At 40.3% G+C, this 20,989-nt stretch overlaps 1 protein-coding gene across 1 annotated transcript; it reads right to left on the bottom strand.

Annotated features, from left to right (window-relative positions):
• Positions 1-223: 223 nt before the first annotated feature.
• LOC139739955 (scavenger receptor cysteine-rich domain-containing group B protein-like) lies at positions 224-19,941 on the bottom strand. The gene is made up of 7 exons (XM_071650553.1): positions 19,694-19,941; positions 12,793-13,116; positions 8,663-8,989; positions 7,213-7,593; positions 3,194-3,520; positions 1,229-1,546; positions 224-720 (listed from the first exon to the last, which is right to left on the bottom strand). Exons 1-7 carry the CDS (start codon positions 19,776-19,778, stop codon positions 224-226), a joined length of 2,259 nt encoding a protein of 752 aa, XP_071506654.1. The 5' UTR covers positions 19,779-19,941.
• Between the last annotated feature and the right edge of the window lie 1,048 nt (positions 19,942-20,989).

The following is a 20,989-nucleotide window of genomic DNA, read 5'->3' as shown; positions in this document are numbered from 1 at the left end:
GTATATTACAGGAAGGCACTAGTATTGAAAATAGATGATTTTACAATAAAATTATATTCTGTATGTTTTCTCTTGAATACAAACATAGAAACACAGTGCTTAATGTCATTTGGAACACTATTCCACATCTCTTGCACGCTTCTGAAGATTCAAAATTCTAAAATTCCCGGAAATCGCAAAGCAATATTTTAACATTTAAAGCCTGTTTTTATGTTTTTGAATTCTAATGTTGTTGGCCATTCGCATTCGCCCCAACTTCAATGCCGGAGGCATTGAATGAAGTATCACCCGGAGAACCAGTTGGTGAACTAACACTGAATGCAGTAGCAGTTGCAGTGTTAGTAGGACCACGATCTCCAGCAGGAGGACCTGTCACTGCCGGCGACGCCGTTTGACCTGGTGGATACGGTACGTACATGAACCCCTGAGGACCCTTCACACCATTGTTGCTCGGCGAGGACATGACTGCGGCATAACTGGGTGGCGGTGCCGAGTAGGGAGGTGCGTCTTGCCTGTTATAGTATCCACCGCCACCTCGGGCCGCTGCCGTGTCGGTGGTGGCGGTGGGATTCCCGCTGACGGAAAACACGGTTGGTGACTGACGTCGTCGCTTCTGGCTGGATGCCGAGCACACAGTTCCGATGATAGTGAGGATGATCGTGAAGCCAAAGACTGAACACACGACGATAACCCCAATCAGCCATCCAGCCATGCCTTCTTCTGCGTAAGGTGGATCCAAATATGTCATCGTTAAACCGGAAATGTTAGTTTCTCATGAATAAATTGGAACTCATAAAGTTCATTATAATAAAAGAAAGAGCACAAATGATGTATATAGTAATGTTTGGTGACGAAAAAAAAAAAAACTCGTACAGAGAATCTCATTCGCGTGTTTACCAAGCGTTATTACGTATCTTTTTTGCATCTTTTATTGAAAGTGAACGTGTTTGCAATTGCTCATTAAATTTGTGTAGAAATGGTGTATATACAACTTGAGAAAGAAAGACCTTTGTGGATCCCTGTGAAAACCAGCCTTCGGCTGACGAGGGTGTTCCACCCCATGATTTGAAAATATCAATTGCATTGCATTGAATTGACTTGAGCTACAACATTCAAGTAATAAATTGTTATTCAATCAGTTATTTGGGAGAGAATAAAACCATGCCCAGAGTACCACCTGTGCGGTACAAGTCATCCTGAATAATGCTTGCGAAGTGGCCAGACTCACCAGAGTACGAGCAATGGACTCCGACATCCTCACTGTGAACGCAGTTGTTTTTACCCCAAGGCCTGTGGTAACACGACGACAGTGACCACTCGTATCCGTCGCAAGATACATCGTCGAGGTGGATAGGCCCGCTCCCTTGTCCGTAGTACACATTAGCAGAGACGACGCTGACGTAACCAAGCCGGCGACAGACGACCTCTGCCTCGTCTTCACCCCAGCCGTCATCACACACCGTGCCCCACTCGTTGTTATGATAGATCTCCACTCGACCACGGTCCGAGGAACTTCCGTCAACAAGACGAACGTCGCCCTCGGTGTCTATGGCGATGACATCGCAATGGGGAAAATGCAAGTTGTGCCCAAAAAAAGTTCAAAACAAAAGTCATACTTTGCCGATGATTGGTTATTCAAACTCACTCCGATACAAATGAAGTATGCGGTGAAGCATCATTACATAGTATGCATATTATGTAAGTAATTTAGAGGTGCATTAACAAAATGTAAGTGATGACTACTCTCAGAACCTGTAAGCTTTTGATTTATGTATCCTTCCAATCATCAATGTTCGAAGCCAAGAATGTAGAAGCCTCACGCTACAAAACAAATGCGTAGTGCCACGCGTGAAATGGAAGATGTAAAAACTCTTTTAAAGCCCTAGTCACACATAAGCGAAGACCATTCTACGACATCTCGTCGGCAATATGTTGCTGGAAGTGTTATATTTTTTTTTTATATTTATTTTCTGGAAGTCAGCAAACGGTTGTCACCAGTATACAAACTCGTATTTGTCGGCTGAAGGGTTTCGATAATCCATCGAAAACCTTGACCGGTGACGGGTCATAAATTGGTCAGTAAGCGGTTGTAGAATGGTTGCTTGATCGGTAACCAGTTATCAACCTATTGTCTGCTATATAAATGTGGTTGCGAACCATTTGCCTAGTGACTGCCTGTCAGTTTACATGTACAACTTAACAAATACCGTACTGGAAACGTTTTTCTAGAGTATGTGTCCAGGGGCTTACATCATTATAATCCTGTAGTAATTGTTGGTGACCTAAAACGAAAATCTGTAACTAATCGGCAGGTGATATCTAGTTGTCTTCATAAAGTCCCAAACCATTTGCCTACCATTTGCGGACCATTTGCAAACCTTTTGCACATCAATTTTTTTTTGTTTCTTAGGGAGGGGGTTGCAAAACGATCACAAAGCGTTCTCCAACCGATTGTCAAGTTGTTTGTAAAAGATGGTCGACAGCTGATTGGCAACAGGGAGGTTACTAGTATAGAATTGGTCAGCAACCAGGCACTGCTCAAACATCTGAGGTTTTGGTTGCCGCTTGGTTGTCGATGGTCGACAGAAATTTTCTTGCTGGAGGTCGTGCTATGCGTGTAAATGGCCTAGGCGCGATACCTCTTGTATTTCTAGTACACCGCCCCATTTCTTTTTTTTTAATGCAGAATCGATGAGATCTCCAATATCGTGACAGGTTCAAGAAATATGGAAAGTATAAATACATGAAGCGGCCCAAGATATCAATTCAAAAAATACTTGTATTTCTTTACTCATTAATTCATTTAAAATGACTAAAAAAGTTCCGGAACATATTGTTTGTTTTACCTGATATTAACGATTAACATTTTATCTCTTATGAATTGGCTCCGGCAGGCAATACGAGTCAAGACAGAAAAAAAAGTCACAAGCAGAGAAGAGAGGAGAGGCAACATTTTTCTTTTTCTAATTTGCGATATGGAGGGCCGGGTTTCTCTTACATCGCTGTTGCTCCAAAAGAGAAGGCAAGAGAAGGCAAGAGGCAACTTAGGAAAATTCCTTCTGGGCAAGGGCGTCTATCCATTTCAAACAGGACACCTATAGATGATTTATGATAAGTCCCTTCTTGCGCCCTCTAGGCAGAACAAGGCAACCAAGATTGTTTCAACAAGTCGCCTTCACGCTTCCATACTCACCATAAGTGTAAGTGCTGCATCGCACACCGACATCTTCGTGGTGCCCACAGTTGTTCGAACCCCAGGGCTCACGGTGGGAACAGTACGACAGACGAGATTCAGTGCCCACACAGCTGACGTCATCTAAATGGATAGGGCCAGTTCCGGCCCCGAAAGACTCGCTGGAGTAGATAACATCTCCAAAACCGAGTTGTCTACAAACTACTTCTGCCTCTTCTTGGCCCCATCCGTCGTCGCACACAGTACCCCATTCGTTGTTGTGGTAGATCTCAACTCGTCCGCGGCTCGACCAACTGCTGCCAGCAAGACGAAGATCGCCTTCTTCCGCTGTTTGATGTTGGAGTAAAATATGATGACCACTTGTAATTTTGGGGGCAAGCTGAGAGTTCGATGGGAACTCAGATGTCACCTACTTAAGATGTCCATATTCTTTGGTCTGTCCTGGTCTCTCTCCATCTGTCACACATCTCTCGCTTTCTATCTCAATTTCTCATTTCATTTTATTTCATCTATTTTTCCATTTCCAACAAAAATATACACAATCATGGAAGACAATACAATTATTTCAAATATGTTGTGTGATAAGATAGCAAAACCATTGACGTTGCATTAATTGGTAGGATGGGTAATTAGGTAGACTGTTGGAAATGGAGGAGAGTGCTGTATATCGCAGGATTAGTAAAAAAGCAGAGAAATATAAATAAGCCTTTCTCCACATATATGCCAATATGGGATAAAAATGCGATATTGATGTAAAGGGGAAGGGTGAGAGAAGACGGAAACTTTAAAGACAGTATAAACAAAGCAAATATAAGACATTCGAGAAGTTTGCGAAAAGAATTAAGTGGTACATGATTTCCAAGCGCTGAAAATGTTTTTGGCCCCTCAGGAAGATATTTCTTGTGTCTGAGTGGAAAAAAAAAATGTATACTATTTATCATCTGATGTCAACAGCGATGTGCCTTGATGAGATTTTGTAGATCAGTAAAGAGATTTCTTTAACTTTAGTGTGAAGCTAGTAAGACTAACTACATTTTCTATGCTATTTTCCAAGGAATTCCAAAATACAGGGAACGCTGGAGACAAAACTGATTTTTTTTTTTTTTGCGCGTTTCGATTGTAACTGACGATAATTCACTTGTAATTTAGGGATGGATTTATGGATGGTATTTATAGATGGATTTTTTTAAAAAACAATGTATCAAAAAGATGTGATAAAACATCACTGTTTAGTTCATACGTAAATTGACAGACTGAAAATTAATATATATCATTTATCGTGTGAATTCTACTTTCAGAAAATAATTACATCAGTACGGATGCCCATTCGTGCCACTCAGGAAAATTATCTGGCGGCTGCCAGAAAATTAAGTGGCGGCCGCCAGATAATTATCTGGCGGCCGCCACTTAATTATCGTTTGGCGATATCGATAATTATCTGGCGGCCGCCAAATAATTATCGATATCGATATTGCTAAACGATAATTAAATGGCGGCCGCCAGAAAATTATCTGGCGGCTGCCACATAATTATCGATATCGATATTATCTATATCGCTAAACGATAATCAAGTGGCGGCCGCCACTTGATTATCGTTTAGCGATATCGATATCGATAATTATCTGGTGGCCGCCAGATAATTAAGTGGCGGCCGCCAGTTAGCTCCACTGAAAGTTTTACCCTGCGTGGCACGAATGGGCTTCCGTATATCAGTGTGTGGTCTAGAAGGAACTTCACAGATGATGCGAATTATTTTCTTTTGCAGGAGTAAAAATCAATCTAAATACTTGGAATATCTGTTTCTCGAAGCAAGTACTCCATACTTCAGATACAGTAGAATCAAAGTAGAGTACATAGCATTAATGAAAACATGTTTAGGGAAACAAGAAGTCTTCATTTTGTTGACAACACGTATACATTTCTGTAAATAGTAAGGCATTCACTATCAATGTGCGGTTTTTGTCATTCATGGTCCAAAATTAAGCCTAGAAAATGTTAATGAATTTACTTTTCTATAATTGTGTTAATCGTGTTACTTGATGCAATCTGATAATCTATACGATTCTGAATTCACTGTATCTATGAAAACATTTGGATCAAAGTGACGAAAAAAATGGATTCGTCGGCAAAAAAAAAAAGATAACAAAGACTGTTTGAAGAATTTGGTAAAACATTGATAACAAATGATAGATCATAGAGCATTAAGAAGCCTTCCATCGGTGTCCATGGAGACCATCACAATTGATGGGATGTTTCATTTGCTGACAAAGTTCTTTAATCACTCTAAGCATTCGCTCTGAAACCATAAAATCTAATTGATAAATAGCGACATTGAAGTTGACAGTACCATAAGTCTAAATATAGAGAAGTCCAAGAAAACGCAAAATATGCGATAATAATTTCCGATTACTTAGGAAAAGTCTATAAAAGTAAAATCTGCATGAGAAGTATTATGATTTCGACGAAGCTCAAACTGAGAACAAGAAAGCAAAATAATCATGGCAATTGATAAAATCTATAGCCCTGGAGTCAACGAACTTTTTTTTTCAAACGATCTGTCAAAATACAAGTTATGATGTAATCTGTAATCATTCATGTCTTCTTTGTCAAGCTTTTTATATAAGGGGATAACCGTCGAGATTTTCACGCTCTCCGGAACTACACCATTGATCAGAAACAACAACAAAATGTGAGTCAAAGGATCAACGGATAATGCCCCCATATTTTGCGACAGAACGTTATTAATGCTTATAAAAGTCTAATGCTTTTGCAATCATCCTGTGTCATTAATATCCTCATTATTATGTTTGATATTAGTAACGTATGACTTAGGATGATTAAGTGCCGTGTTATTTAATTTTCAGGTATTTTTACTAGTGTTTAAATCATGATTGAATAAGGCTAACTGATTACAATATCTAATTTGTTAAACAACCGTTAAATTTGGGGTATTTTAGTAAGAAATGTATCTAACTGAGGTAATTCGTTTCGTTTTATTACATCCATATTTTTATTTTCAATTACTCGAACGCACTATGTAAGCTTAAAAACCCATGGAAATGTTACCAAACGGAACATTTTCATAGAAATGGGAAATTAAAATATTCACGAAATTGTTATATGAAGCATTAGAATCTGACGAAGCACATACTTCTGTCCAATCAGCAGTACTTAAACTGGCCAACTTCCATTTAAATTAGCCATTTTGTAAACTAGTCAATTTGGTGGGAGCCATTTTAAACTCTAATCAATTTATTCATTGTAAATTTCAAACTTGCAATGGAAATAAAATAGAAATATGATAATGATCAGAAATGTCTGATAGAACTGTGCCTGATTTAGATAAACGGATAACATAACTAAATAATCAGGGACTGTTCTAAGACAATTACCCCCCGGGACAATTACCTCAGACCCTTCCCCTTCCCCTAATCCTAATCCTAGTCCTGAACTTAATCCCAACCCTAACCAAACGTCAGCACTACACTAACCCTAACCCTAATCTTTACTCTAACCCTAACACTAACCAATCTTTAGCCGGAGGTAATTGCCCTGATACAGTTTAGGACTGATAATACAAGTTAGTGATCCAGATGATATGATATCTAGAACAACCTTATGCAAAAGAATTGAATTGCACTTACATAAATCAACCTTTATCGTTAAAACAGGATTGTGTTATAAATGTTTTAGATAATCGAAGATTTCATCAGTTTATAAATTTGAAGGGCTAGACTACGACACTATTTGCCTATCTGCCTATATCGTTCATATAATTTACGACACTTAACAAAATAATCAAAGCCTTGCTTTAAATATATGGTTACTCCTCCATCAAGATAACCTTTTTCTGCTATTTTCCATGAAGTTGTAACTGTGTCTATGTCTTTCGTATCTTTATCTCTAACGGAAAATACATGTCAAATGCGTCTCAACTATAGTAAGCAAGAGTAAACCGCAGTCTAAATCTCCTCTTAAAGAACATAATTATAGTCTATTGCACGTTATTGCTTGCTTACCGTTGGAGATGGTGGTAGGCATGGTAGTGGTGGTGGGTTGAACTGTTGTAGACTCGACTTCAGTATAGGAACATGCTATACCCACTTCATACGAGCAGTGGCTGTAATCACCCCACACCACGTTGGCGCAGTCCGAAAGCTCATCTTCGTTACCGGAGCAGCCTACGTTCCATAAGTAGAACGGTCCCGATCCAATATAGCCGAATGTGTACCTGTGAGCTCCGTCAACTTCCTGATATCTTAGTTGGCGGCATGCGACCTTTGAATTGTTTAAGGTCCATCCATCGAAGCAGATATTACCCCAGGAAGTTCCGTTGTAGATTTCCAATACCCCTTTGGACGACTTCGTTCCTTCAACAATTCGGAGTTCCCCTTCTTCAGCTAGATCACGGCCACGACGGTAAATGCGTGTGAACAACATAGAGAAAGATGTCTACGACACCATCACATAAAACAAATTGCAAATTAAAAGCATTGAAGGCAATAATGAAAATAAGATGACAATGTCTTTCCACAAATCATGGGGTCTAAACGTCAAAAGATGTTTTGACGAAAGGAAATCTTATGACGACATTTTGCCCCAAACACACACATGTATGAGACAAGGTCCTCGTCGTGTGGAATATTAGTTAAGACAAAAGTTAATTTTATTTGAAGAAAAAAAAAGGACTTGAGAGACATATACGCTATAGACTGAAGACACCCCGCTGCCATATTTGTTGGATGTGGGATGTGTGCCCCCCCCCCCCCCGATTCTGCAGTGCATATACGAAGTAGTGGTGTAGGAGCAAGATAGAAAGTTTGTGTCGGGGTGAAGAGTGTTGTGTCGGGGTGAAGAAAGGGTGTATTCACCTCGCGCAGTGTGCAGAACACAGGAAATTATTGTTTTGATATTCATCAGACCTGAGAATTGAAGGTGACTTCAAGGACTTTTGACGCTAATGAAGGCGCTTTCAGAAGGTTGATATGTTTAAATCCTTGCTGAAAACTTATCCATTTACTCAATCCTGTTGTTGTTTTACCAGAGAAACAGCCCACCCCTCGAGAAAAAGCGAACATATTGTATATTGTATATAACATATAACATATTGTATAAGTAATTGTGAGTGTTGGTGCAAAACGAAAGGTGCATTTTGAAGCCTCGAGTGGTTAGAGGTTCTAGTTCCTTCCTTTTGGATTGCTCAATGTGGATTATTTCTGGGACGAGTGTGGTTTTTAAAAGGACTTACTCGTTAGCTTTCTAGACTTTCATATTCCAGTCAACCCTATATGGATTAGAAACACCCAAAAACACCGTATACAATGGACAATGTCGTTGGAACATTCGAGCGTCGATGATGTTGTTCACAGCACAAGTCGTTTTCACACTTTTTCACTTACGATCTCAACGCCCGTGAGTTAAGTTGCTGAAAGAAAAGGGAAAAAAGTGATAATCATTCGTTTGGCTTACCGTCATGCCTGCATATCACCCCTGCATCCTCTCCGTGGTGGCAGTTGTTATTTCCCCACCCATCACTGTCGCACTCACTTAGCTCCTCTTCATCCCCGTCGCAGTCCACATCATCGAGAAAGATCGCCTGGTTGTCTCGACCTCTGCCGAAGTATGCCGATATCTCTGCGCTGAGGGCGCTCTCGTAGCCTAGTTGTCTGCACACGACATTTGCCTCATTCACCCCCCAGGAGTCATCGCAAACGGTGCCCCACTCGGAGTTGTGGAAGATCTCGACACGCCCTTCGTGACTGCCGGATCCATCAACAAGTCGGACTGCTCCATCCTCTGAAATATAACAATAACACTAACAATAATAGCTACAACCACACACACACACACACACACACACACACACACACACACACAGCCAACACCATGAGACAAAATTAAATAAAACAAAAGTGACAATGAAGGTTGGTACACTGTTCACCACGTCAGGTTCGTTTCAATAGTATATTGTTGATAGGTTTGTTTCAGAATACAGTCAAACTCGCCTAAAGCGGACACTTTGTCCATAGCGGCCACCTGCCGTATGCGGCCACTGAAAAATCCCCCGAGAAATAAGCCCTGTTAAAGACCCTGTACATACCAGTCACCTGCAAACGCGACCAGCGACCACCAATTTTGTTTCCCTCGGTAGATTTAACCTGTCTATACAGCCATAGACCAATACGGAGTCCAAACCGAGCGGACAATTCAGCATGTTTTTCTACTTTGCAACCGTGCCGATCAGCACTGCTGCATCCACCCATCATTCAGCATACCCCCATCTCACTAGACGACGATTCCGCTACGATCATCAAAAATCGACAAAGCGCGGCGGACGTGGCTTGATCGCTTTAAATCTTCTCCATCGTATCTTGAGCGGTTCAGAAGCGAGGAGGGTCGCTACCATCGCCATGGTCGCCGCCAAGTTTTGAACATGTCCAAAACTTCCGTAGTGAGAGCGCGGTGGTTTTAGAGCGTATCACAATCGCCTCACCAGCGCATTAAAAGCGCAACATTCATATAGCTCTGACGGGGTAGCAACGCGTAAAGCGTAACTCAGGCGCATTGAAAGCGGCCCCATCGCCCATGAAAATTACCACTTTTTACAGTATTACGTAACAGGAACTAACCATAACCCCCCCCCCCCCAAAAAAAAAGAGATAATGCACCAGACCAGGGAGGTGGATATGGAGAAAAGCGTACAAATTTCCTTTTTCCACGTATACTCAGGACGAATCTACTCTGTTTATTAAATTGTTTGTTTGTCATATACCATTGCAAGTCAATGAAAGGAGATTCTTTTCAAATTCATTCTCATTGAATTGGCTCACTGTAGAATACGATTTGTAGTTTGCTCGTAAGCCGGTTCTTTGATATTACATACACATTTTACCATTTTAATTGAATGGATGTTAACCATGATAACTAATAGTGAAATTTCACATCAGGTTCTACCTGGTGTGTTCTACAATGCTAAGATGTAAGGGTGAAACCATATCCTGCATATCCATGTTGGTTTGACACTGACATCTGCCTGAAGAAATTCAATCATAAAACCCATTTTATACCATGATCGCTTGAGATCGTAGCATGAGCCCGGAGTTAATATATCACTGTCGCTCCGATCGTAGAAGCAGCGCGTCTCGTCGGCCTGGAAATGCGTCAACAACGTGGCAGAGTCGTATTATCATCGTGGCGCGATCGCCTACAGCGCAGGTTGAGCGTAGAGAAACCGTAGGAGGCCAAAAATGGAGACGGACGGCGATCGTGCCACGATGTGTGACTTTTTCACTGATCGCCATGGTCGCCATGGTCTCCTTCCTAGTGAGATGGGGGCCAGTGCGCATGCTATACCGTACAAGAACTTGATCAATACCGGCAATGTTCAATTCATGAAACACGTGCATGCATATTATACACATACATGTACATGTTTGTACTAATAGATGTATCCATGATAATACACGTAAATTGTAGGCAGTACGCTCAAAAAGTCAGATAACCTGTCTATAACGGCCATTCTTTTCATCTCCCTTGGGTGGCAACTGTATAGTTCTGATTGTATATTTCTAGTATATCATGCAACATACACACCAGTCACGAGGTAAGGAAGGGAGAAAGTACGAAATAGATCATTATGATTCACGCAGAGGAGAGCAATGAAGAAGTATGTGGATATCAAGAAAATTATGCTATGGTTGTTTAACAGCTACATGATGAATTGTTCTCAACTAGAATGGGGTAAGCTCATATCATATATTCAGTTGTATCCCTGTCTGTACCGCAGTAGCTTTTATGATACGATTATCAATGTGATCTCACATTTCGAAAGAATCCAAACACGCACCAATCTTTGCAAATGGCACGCCGTACTTGGAAGAATAGTCATTTACCGATCCTAAATCTTACCGAAAATCTTTCATTTCGTTATATGACGATCGCGTCACCGACAACCAGAGAGAGGGAAAGGAGGAGGGAATTAATTACCTGAGCTATTCAAATTGCATCTTTAAAGGTATTAGCCCACATTTGTAAACCTGCAGCAATTTGTCTCATAGCATGGAGTTTGGGTATGATTGCAGTAACACCTGTGCAAAATTTCGTTCCAATTAGTCCATTACTTTCATAAAAATAAATGAAAATGCACCGTATGCATGCGTATAACGCTCGCTAGCTCCGGTCCACGTACGTACTACATGCATGCGATACATGTGTAAGTTACATGTACGTAGCTAGCCCGCGCTCGTAATTCGATTTTGGGTCGGGTTGACCCGTTTTGAAAATTGATTTTAAAACGATGATTTTCTCTCTTTTATCGAATGGTATAGACAAAGAGCAACAGGTGAGGTATGTTACTGTTATAACTTGTACTTGAAGTCATATTGGACCTGTTTTATGTAGTTTTGATTTTCTTGGGTTTGCAAATGTGGGCTAATACCTTTAAAGGGGCGGTAAATGTAGTACATAAATCGACAGCTCCATGTTTAGGCTAGATATGTGGAATTTATCGTGGTCCTTGAGCGGAGAAACCAATACTTTGAAAAACCTTAAATGAATTACACTGACAATAATGATGACAAAGAGTCTCACATATTACAGAAATGTAGCAGTGTAATTCCATTACAATATTTTGTATGATATCATAGCTTGCTTGCAAGTTCACCTGCGTATAATCTATGCACGCCTTCTTCTTTGTTCTGCTTCCTTGAGTTCCAACTCATCCATTCGTATGGTGAGGCTGTCATGTCACCATCCTTGTTCATTTCATTTTGTTATAAATTTTGAAAACATTCTTATTCTTCATTCCAATCATTATAAATTCTGAAACTCTGTACTCTGTATAGCTAATTCATAGTTGTTCAAATATAAAAGTCTGAAAAAAAAATCATCCGGAGGTCTCCTGGTAGCGAGAGAGCCTGTCGACTAAGACTTACCGTAATGGTCGTAAACCCCTTTTCGTACCTCACGCAACGTACCCTCGACTTTGGTCGAGATCAAAGAGGTAATAATACTCACTACCTCTTCGTACATATCATTACCTCTTTTGCCATGATTCACATTGATATGATTAAATCCTGTACACACACACGCCTCCGCCAGTGTTATTATCAAAAGTTTCTAATGACTTCACAATGAAGACAACTATACTTGGTAATTTGCTTGGGATATTCTTGCAAAATGTAATCTCAATTCGTCCCTAAGTATGGATGTTCCGATAGGCCTATTCTTTTCGATCTTATCGTTAAGATATACATTTTTGTTATGTATACATCTTATATATATATACATATATATATATATCACAGTAATATGATAATACTGTTTACCCTAATGCCAGTAATACCGGTTTGACTGCTTTTATCCCTTTCTTTGTCATTCATTATTCAAGAGCACGTCCCCCATTCCCCCAGACAGTCAAAGAAAAATCAAAATAATACTTCTTACCTTAATTGCAACAATAATGGCACTTCTGGCATTATATTTGTATAATTTCATTTAATTGGTGAAGCTTAATTTGAACACAGAGGTATCCCTGAGGCCTGCCTTGAATATACAATTGTTTACCAGTAGTCGTTACATCAATTTTCAGTAAAAATCACCAGCGTAAGAACAGATCACCCCTGCGTCCTCCCTATGGCTGCAATCGTGGTTCCCCCGTCCGCGGAAGTAGCAGTCGGCCAACATTCTCTCAGACCCACTGCACGCCACGTTGTCCATGAGAATGGGTTGGCTGTCACTCCCACGGCCGAAGTAGGCATTTGTCGTTGCAGTGATGGCGTCCCCGTAGCCGAGCTGTCTGCAAACCACCCGCGCGTCGTTCAAGCCCCAGTTATCATCACACACCGTACCCCATTGGGAGCCGCGAAGGATCTCGACTCGTCCTTCGAACCTGCTGGTTCCGCCGACCAGACGGACTGTATCTTCTGTGTATGAACAAAAAACTTCGACAATAGCATGACATAATCGTGTCTTACGCTCATCAAACCCTATATTGAAAGTCATTATTTATAGCTATCATATTTAGACAATAAGATACAAGTATCGACAAATAATGAAAATAATTCCCAAATTCGTAAGATTCAACAACATATGTTACAAAGAGAGAGTGCAAGATTGTCATAGCTGAAGAAACCGCCACGATGCCTATTTTTTTATATACCTCATAAGTGAGATTCTTATCACTGATTGGTCAAAAATATATCATGTGACAAGGTGTAGTCCCGTCTATCTTGCCTTAGGGTTTTCATGTAAGTGATAGAAAGGCAAAACCCTCGTGATAGTAAGTCAAAACCCTCGTGAATGATTCGTAAACCCTCCGCGACTTTTGTACAAATAAAAAGTATACTAGACTTCGCGCACGGTGTCCGCAACCCCTCCAAGGACGTTCACTACGCGCATCGTACACATGCACAATCATCACACTAGCGCACAGCAGGCATGTTTCAACATGGCATGGCGATCGAGTGCTCCTCCGTTATTTGAAGTGAGTTGAATCAAAGATCGTACACTTTGTCTGCAGGATTTCTTGGGATCCCGAAGCAGAGACAAATCTCAACATGTTGGAAATGTCGAATTAAAACACGAGCGACGGGAAGCTAGATAATAACATACTGTATTGCTGTAATCTTCTGCCAAGATTTATGCAGGAGCTCGCAGAAGGCCGCATGAGTACTGGGTAGGGTCCACTGGCGTAGCCAGGGGGGGGGGGGGGCGATGGGGGCGGTCGCCCCCCCTAAGATTTGGACCGGGGATTTGGGAGGCGGAAAAAAAAAATGCGTGTATACTGTATGCACATGAAGCGGGTCTCCTTTGCAACCTTTCATCAAATAAGATATATATTTTTTAAATATTTCACTCAAAGTGTGCACCAGATCGTTGAATTTCAATTCAAAATATGCAAAATCTCTCGTGCTTGGGAGGGGTGTCCCCCTCCCAAACCCTCCCCCTCTGTACCTCTTTCCCTAGCTAAGTATACCAACTTTAGATTTACAAAATATTATGAATAATTCTGAGTGCACAAGACTTATCACTTATATTCCGAAAACTCAAGGTTCCCTCATGTATAAGGGGAATTTCCCCTTTTAATCGACCCTTTCCTCCCTCAGCCCCCCCCCCATTCTTTTTTTTTTTTTTTTTTTTTTTTGGTGATTTCCCAAATGTTGATTCCATCAAATATGCGTATACGATAGATATCTCAATTTCAACCTTAAAAAGGCAAAAGCTCCATCGGAAGGGAAGGGTGGAGATAACACTCGCCAACGCCTTCTCCCTGCTCGCCCGCCCCGCCCCCCCCCCCCCCGCCATGCATAGAAGTAGACTGTGGCTATACCCAGATCGCTTTATTTCAATTCTAAAAACGCAAAAGCTCCGCGTGCGGGAGGGGGAATCCCCCTTCCCCTAAGCTCTACCTCACTAGACTTTATACATACACACAGATGGTGCACATTCGGAATAAGAGCTAAATTCCGTGATTTTAACACTTCGATAAAAAAGTATTGCACCAAAACTTTGCACCAGATCGCTGAATTTCAGGTCTGAAAACGCAAAATCACCTTCGTGTGGCAGGGGATATGCCCCTATCTATACCCTCGTGTGCATGCTTTTTCTGCTTGATTGCTGAACAGACAGCGTTCATGATATTCAGTGTAAGAATTAATACAAGAAGACTAGTGTATTTAAATTATACCATTTTATAGGCAAATTGTTCAATAATAATCTACACTAAAATATACTGCAACCATAAACAAGTGGGACTGTTTCAACTCGTTAAAACACGCAAAAACATGCATCAAATTGCACCATTTGCAACGTCAAAATGCAAAAAGTTCTCACCGTGGGAGGGGGGACACCCCCCTCCCACACCCTCCCCTCCCCCTCGCTCGCTCCACTTGCTCGGGTTCAGTCGCGTTCATGATATTCAGTGAAAAGAATTAATACAAAAAGTGCATTTAGATTACACCATTTTAAAGGCAAATGTTATTGTTCCATAATAATCTACACTAAAATGTACTGCTACCTTAAACAAGTGGGACTGTTTCACGTCGATAAAACGCGCAAAAACATGCATCAAAATGCACCATTTGCAATATCAAAATGCAAGTTCTTACCGTGGGAGGGGGGACACCCCCCTCCCACACCCCCCCCCCTCCCCCCTCGCTCGCTCCGCTCGCCCAGGTTCAGTCGCGTTCATGATATTCAGTGAAAAGAATTAATACAAGAAGTGTGTTTAAATTACACCATTTTATAGGCAAATTCTTCCATAATAATCTACACTAAAATATACTGCTATGTACCTTAAACAAGTGGGACTGTTTCACGTCGATAAAACGCGTAAAAACATGCATCAAATTGCACCATTTGCAACATCAAAATGCAAAAAGTTCTTCCCGTGGGAGGGGGGACATCCCCCCTCCCACACCCTCCCCTACCCCCTCGCTCGCTCCGCTCGCTCGGGTTCAGTCGCGTTCATGATATTCAGTGAAAAGAATTAATACAAGAAGTGCATTTAGATTACACCATTTTAAAGGCAAATTGTTCCATAATAATCTACACTAAAATATACTGCTACCTTAAACAAGTGGGACTGTTTCACGTCGATAAAACGCGCAAAAACATGCATCAAATTGCACCATTTACAACATCAAAATGCAAAAAGTTCTTACCGTGGGAGGGGGACACCCCCCTCCCACACCCTCCCCTCCCCCTCGCTCGCTCCGCTCGCTAGTGTTCAGTTGCCTTCATGATATTCAATGAAAAGAATTAATACAAGAAGTGTGTTTAAATTACACCATTTTATAGGCAAATTCTTCAATAATAATCTACACTAAAATATACTGCTATATACCTTAAACAAACTGGACTGTTTCACGTCGATAAAACGCGCAAAAACATGCATCAAATTGCACCATTTGCAACATCAAAATGCAAAAAGTTCTTCCCGTGGGAGGGGGGACACCCCCCTCCCACACCCCCCTCCCACACCCTCCCCTACCCCCTCGCTCGTTCCGCTCGCTCGGGTTCAGTCGCGTTCATGATATTCAGTGAAAAGAATTAATACAAGAAGTGTATCTAAATTATACCATTTTATAGGCAAATTGGTCAATAATAATCTACATCAAAATAAACTGCTACCATAAACAAGTGGGAGTGTTTCACGTCGATAAAACGCGCAAAAGCATGCATCAAATTGCACCATTTACAACATCAAAATGCAAAAAGTTCTTACCGTGGGAGGGGGGACACCCCCCTCCCACACCCTCCTCCCCTCGCTCGCTCCGCTCGCTCGGGCTCGGTCGCTTCGCTCCCTCGCAGACTAACCGCCCCCCCTAAGATGAAATCCTGGCTACGCCGTTGGTAGGGTCTGTACGAAATGTACGAAAACCACGCAAGCGATCGCTGCCATTAATGGCCTGTTTTAACGTTAGTGTTAGAATTTACTTCGTATTTGACTAGCCCTAGATCTTGACATAGCTAGTTATTAGTTGGGCTAGACCTAGTCTTAAACGATGAGGTATACAAAACAAATATCAACCCGAGGCGTTAGCCGAGGGGTGATAGAAGGGTCGGTATGAAAAGCACCTTGGGAATGATAATTTCCACCATCATCCTCAAGAGCAGTCAATATTTGTGTATTATAAAATGGGTTCAAGAATGTAGCCAATTGCAAGCGCTGAAATGAGTCACGTGTGCGTGCATGATTTCTTACTATTGCACGGCCTTGCAAAAAAGCGTAAAGTCACTGACGTCACAATGTTTACACTAGCAGTGCACACTCAATCAGTTGTTACAAGTGCGTCGCGCGCTACTATACGCGCTGTCAATCCTGTAAACAACTTCTAGTTCGGGCTGCCAACCGGCCTTTCTTGTGCATACTAGTAACATGTGGCGTACGTATACGCTTACACGTACAGTACTTATATGTGCGGGATTTCCGAGTGCGACGTGCCTAAATGTTTGGGACGAACATCTTCGGACATCTTGACTTTTGAGCGAGCGCTACATGTAGCTGACTGATATTGACCCACAAAGGTACATGAAAAATGCTGTTAGTTTTCGACCCATTTTCCACTAACTCACTCTCACCTGTGTATTATTTGTATACTATCAAACCAGCCTTACTGTATGACCTTCAATGAAATAATAACAACAACAACAAGTCTCGACTTCGATTCCGAAATTGGGACCATTCAGGGGTAAGTGTCCTGAAAACTTGAATTATTTTTCTTTCATAACCATTATGAAGAAGAATGCAACTATTTATCGACTCTATTTGCCTATAATTGAACTTCGTGCACATAGTTTTGTTTTGTTTATGTTAGCATGACTTATTTGCAAGAGGATGCATTCCTAGTCAAGAAGTCTGGATGGAAAAGTATCCAGGTCATGTAGTTTGGGGGCTACGTCGGTTTAATGAAGAACTGACCATGAGAGGTTACTGTAAAGTCTATTACCTTTGATATTTGAAAATGAATCGAACCAACTTGCTTTCATATCAATTTTGGTCGTACTTTGTTATAACGTAAGAAAAAATGGGCACACATATTGGCACTGCATATTCCAGTCATTCGTAAAGTCGTGCCTAACTTTACGAACACTTTTATGAAACAGGGCCCTGGAGGGAGGGATGTTTTCTGTCAAAATATCCAGTATGATGATTTCTCTTCTCAAAGCTACAAGTTAATGCAGCAATTAAGAATTTCCATTGCGGGATTCGGTTCTAATCTGCTTTTATAGATAAAGCATTGTAAAGAAAAAGAGAGAAAGTATTAGAGAATATCAAACACAAGCACACACACCCACACAAAACATACAATTGATATAGGCCTATCCGATACGCTCAGCAAGATAATAGAAAGTAAACACTTTTTCAAGTTTATATTTCTTATAGATTTTTGGTTAAAAGTTAATGATTAACTTTTTACACCAAATGAAAGGTAATTTAACTGGCTTTCAACCTGATAGGTCAATAAAAAGGAAAAACTTTACGCATGACTGAACACCTTCATATTTCTCTTCCAAGGCACAAAAGTGAAGATTGCAAAAATGAACAAGTTCTCATTCATGTGTAAGTGCTCTTCCATGTAACAACGAGAACAAAAGACAAATAAAACACAATAAAACACAATAAAACACATGAATTAAGCTGCAAAATTAAACCTGTGATCTCGATGATATTTATTGGAGCCCAAAGATCAATAAAGGCTAAAAATAACGGAGGAAAATGAAGAATCTTCTGTCAAATCCAAATTCAAATGAAATGAGAGAAGGAGTAATACTGACATAAATGGTGGGAATTTGAATTGATTTATCAATTGAAAAATTGTAAATAATAATTAGTTTAGGAATTTGTCTCATGAATTCTTAAATTACTAAATTGAAGAATGAAATAAAGATATTCTCTTCATTTAATAATTTGTGTGCCCTTACTCCTTATTTCATTTGAGATTTGAGTTGACAGAAAATTCTTATTTTCCCCTCTGGTTCCCACTTTGATTTTGTTGGAGGTCACAAAGAGATAAAGAGAACGAAAACTTATTTTTTTGCTACTTCATTCATGTCACTCATTTCTCATCGTTCACTTGAAGGGCATTTGCAAATGAAAGACAATGATTATGTCAATTCTTGCAATTTTTACTTCTGTGCCTTGGAGAACAAAAATGAATGTGTTCAGATGCGTAAGGTTTCCATTTACATTGACATACTCAAACTCTTTTATGAAAAATATGAATTCGAAAAAGTGTTCGCTTTCTTTTTTGTGTGCTGAGTGTATATATAATATATACATGTATATATGAATATATATATATATATATATATATATATATATATATATATGTGTATACATATACATGGAGCCACACTATAAAAAAATCAAAAGGAAGTCATACTGGTATTTTGTTGGGCAATTTTGTTGCAAAAATTAAAGATCACACCGTGCCATACTTGGGGGACATGAAGAAAATATTTGAAAAAAAAAATAAAGGCGAAAACCTAATATACTGTCATATGAACTTTCTTTTTTTTCCATAGACCAATTAGTAGCATAGTAAGCTATTAATCAGTTCTCTTCTCTTCTTTTCTTTGGTTGGTTTGTTGTTGTTGTTGTTTGTCTGTTTGTTTGATTGAAACTGAATTGTTAAAATAAAGCAAATCAATTAATGAAGGAAGGAAGGAAGGAACGCTTTGATAGATTGACGGTTGAACAGAACAAAAAGACCAGAGGATATCAGGCTGGCCTATCCTTGCGAATAAGGAAGAAGACAGACTCATATTCGGGACCGCACAAAACATGCCAAATATGCTAGCTCCCTGAAAGAAAAATGAAATAATTTCTCAGAATTGTGTATTTTAAAACAGACCTCATTATTACAAGAATCCGTGATATTCGTATCTAAGTTCACTCATTGCATTAGAATGCTGTGTAATAGTAATGCTATTTTCCTCAATGATGTCACACGACAAAGGATGGCACAGTTCAGCAATTGTTCCCACTGCACTCACCTAACTGGGCTGCTGCACTTCCTAAGACCATGAAAAATGCGAAAACTGTCACGGCATGTCCTGTATCAATTGCCCAAGGCGCCATGGCAGCATACGGTAACCACTGGGGTAGAAACCGCTCTCAAACTCACGTAGAATTGGCCGGAAGAACGAATATTAAGTGTTGTCTTATGTGTCGTCACTGTCCCCGAGAAAAAACGATCATTGTCTCAGCCTCACTTATCACTGAAATGATCGACCGAAGGCAAGTACTGTCGCTATGATCGCCCTTGGGTGACTGACGTGCAGTCAGAAAAGAAAAATGCAAACAAAGGTGATATACATGTATAAAGTAAACAACTTTTGTACTCCAATAAAGCGACATCATAGATCATACCACTGGGCTTTTTTCCGCCATGACATAATCATTAACCTGTTAATGTTAGCTTGCTTGAATGTTCTTCCATTGCAATATCTCTCTTGAATCAATATAGGCCTAATTATTTACTTGTGCAGTGGGATTAGTTTAGTTTACAGAGGTACATTCAATGAAGTATCGTGGCACACAGTGGAGTATATTTTGATGAGCACTTTAATTATTCGAGACGCGTTTGGGAGCGATCCTCTCTCTTCGAGCGTCAAAATGCAAGTCTCCACCATGCTGTGTAGTGGGATCAATTTAGGTTACAGAGATACGTTCAACGAAGTATCGTGGCACACAGTTGAATATATTTTCGCGAGCATTTTATTCGAGAGGTGTTTGGGAGCTATCCTTTCTCTGCGAGCGTCAGAATGCAAGTCTTCTTCTCTGCATGTTATAATTCTCTTTATACATTTAATCATACACATTGCTTACACGGTTGTAACATACTATGAATGGGTGAATGGGGGTGGAGTCTTCATGTGAAAGAGAGGCTTTGATTGGGCAAAACTTTGGTTGTTATAGGAACAAAGGCGGGACTATAGTTTATAAAGAAGGTAGTATTCTTGGTTTTGGATTCAGCAACAATTCCAAGTAATCAATTGGGGACGGGCAGGATGTTTGTGTTTGACTTAATCTGGTCATAAATAATTAGATGGGGCTAGATGTACAATTCATACTCAAGGGATGATAAAGTTCGATGACTCAACGGATGAGGTGAACAGGTATAGCAAGTCATCATTGTAGAATGGGAGGGTTTAACGATAACTTTGTGTATCATTGCAAAGATATATATATATATATATATATATATATATATATATATATATAGCAATAATAAAGTCACAACAGAGGAATGCAGGGAATGCATTAATAGCCAATCTTGATTTAATGAA

Source organism: Diadema antillarum, unplaced genomic scaffold (assembly GCF_040938485.1).
Source record: "Diadema antillarum isolate AM-2024a unplaced genomic scaffold, OU_Dant_1.0 seq00000822_RagTag, whole genome shotgun sequence".
In the NCBI taxonomy this organism is placed as follows: Eukaryota; Metazoa; Echinodermata; class Echinoidea; order Diadematoida; family Diadematidae; genus Diadema; species Diadema antillarum.
Note: the sequence above shows the minus strand (reverse complement) of the source record. Positions and strands in the feature narration are given on the sequence as shown.

What these genes read in the sequence shown, in the direction of transcription:
- LOC139739955 (XM_071650553.1), bottom strand. Translation starts at nt 19,778, where the DNA reads ATGGCGCCTTGGGCAATTGATACAGGACATGCCGTGACAGTTTTCGCA. An exon ending in ATGCAGCACTTACACTTATG is followed by an intron (nt 1,547 to 3,193) that starts GTGAGTATGGAA and finishes TCATCGCCATAG; the next exon opens with ACACCGAGGGCGACGTTCGT. An exon ending in AGTCCATTGCTCGTACTCTG is followed by an intron (nt 721 to 1,228) that starts GTGAGTCTGGCC and finishes CACCTTACGCAG; the next exon opens with AAGAAGGCATGGCTGGATGG.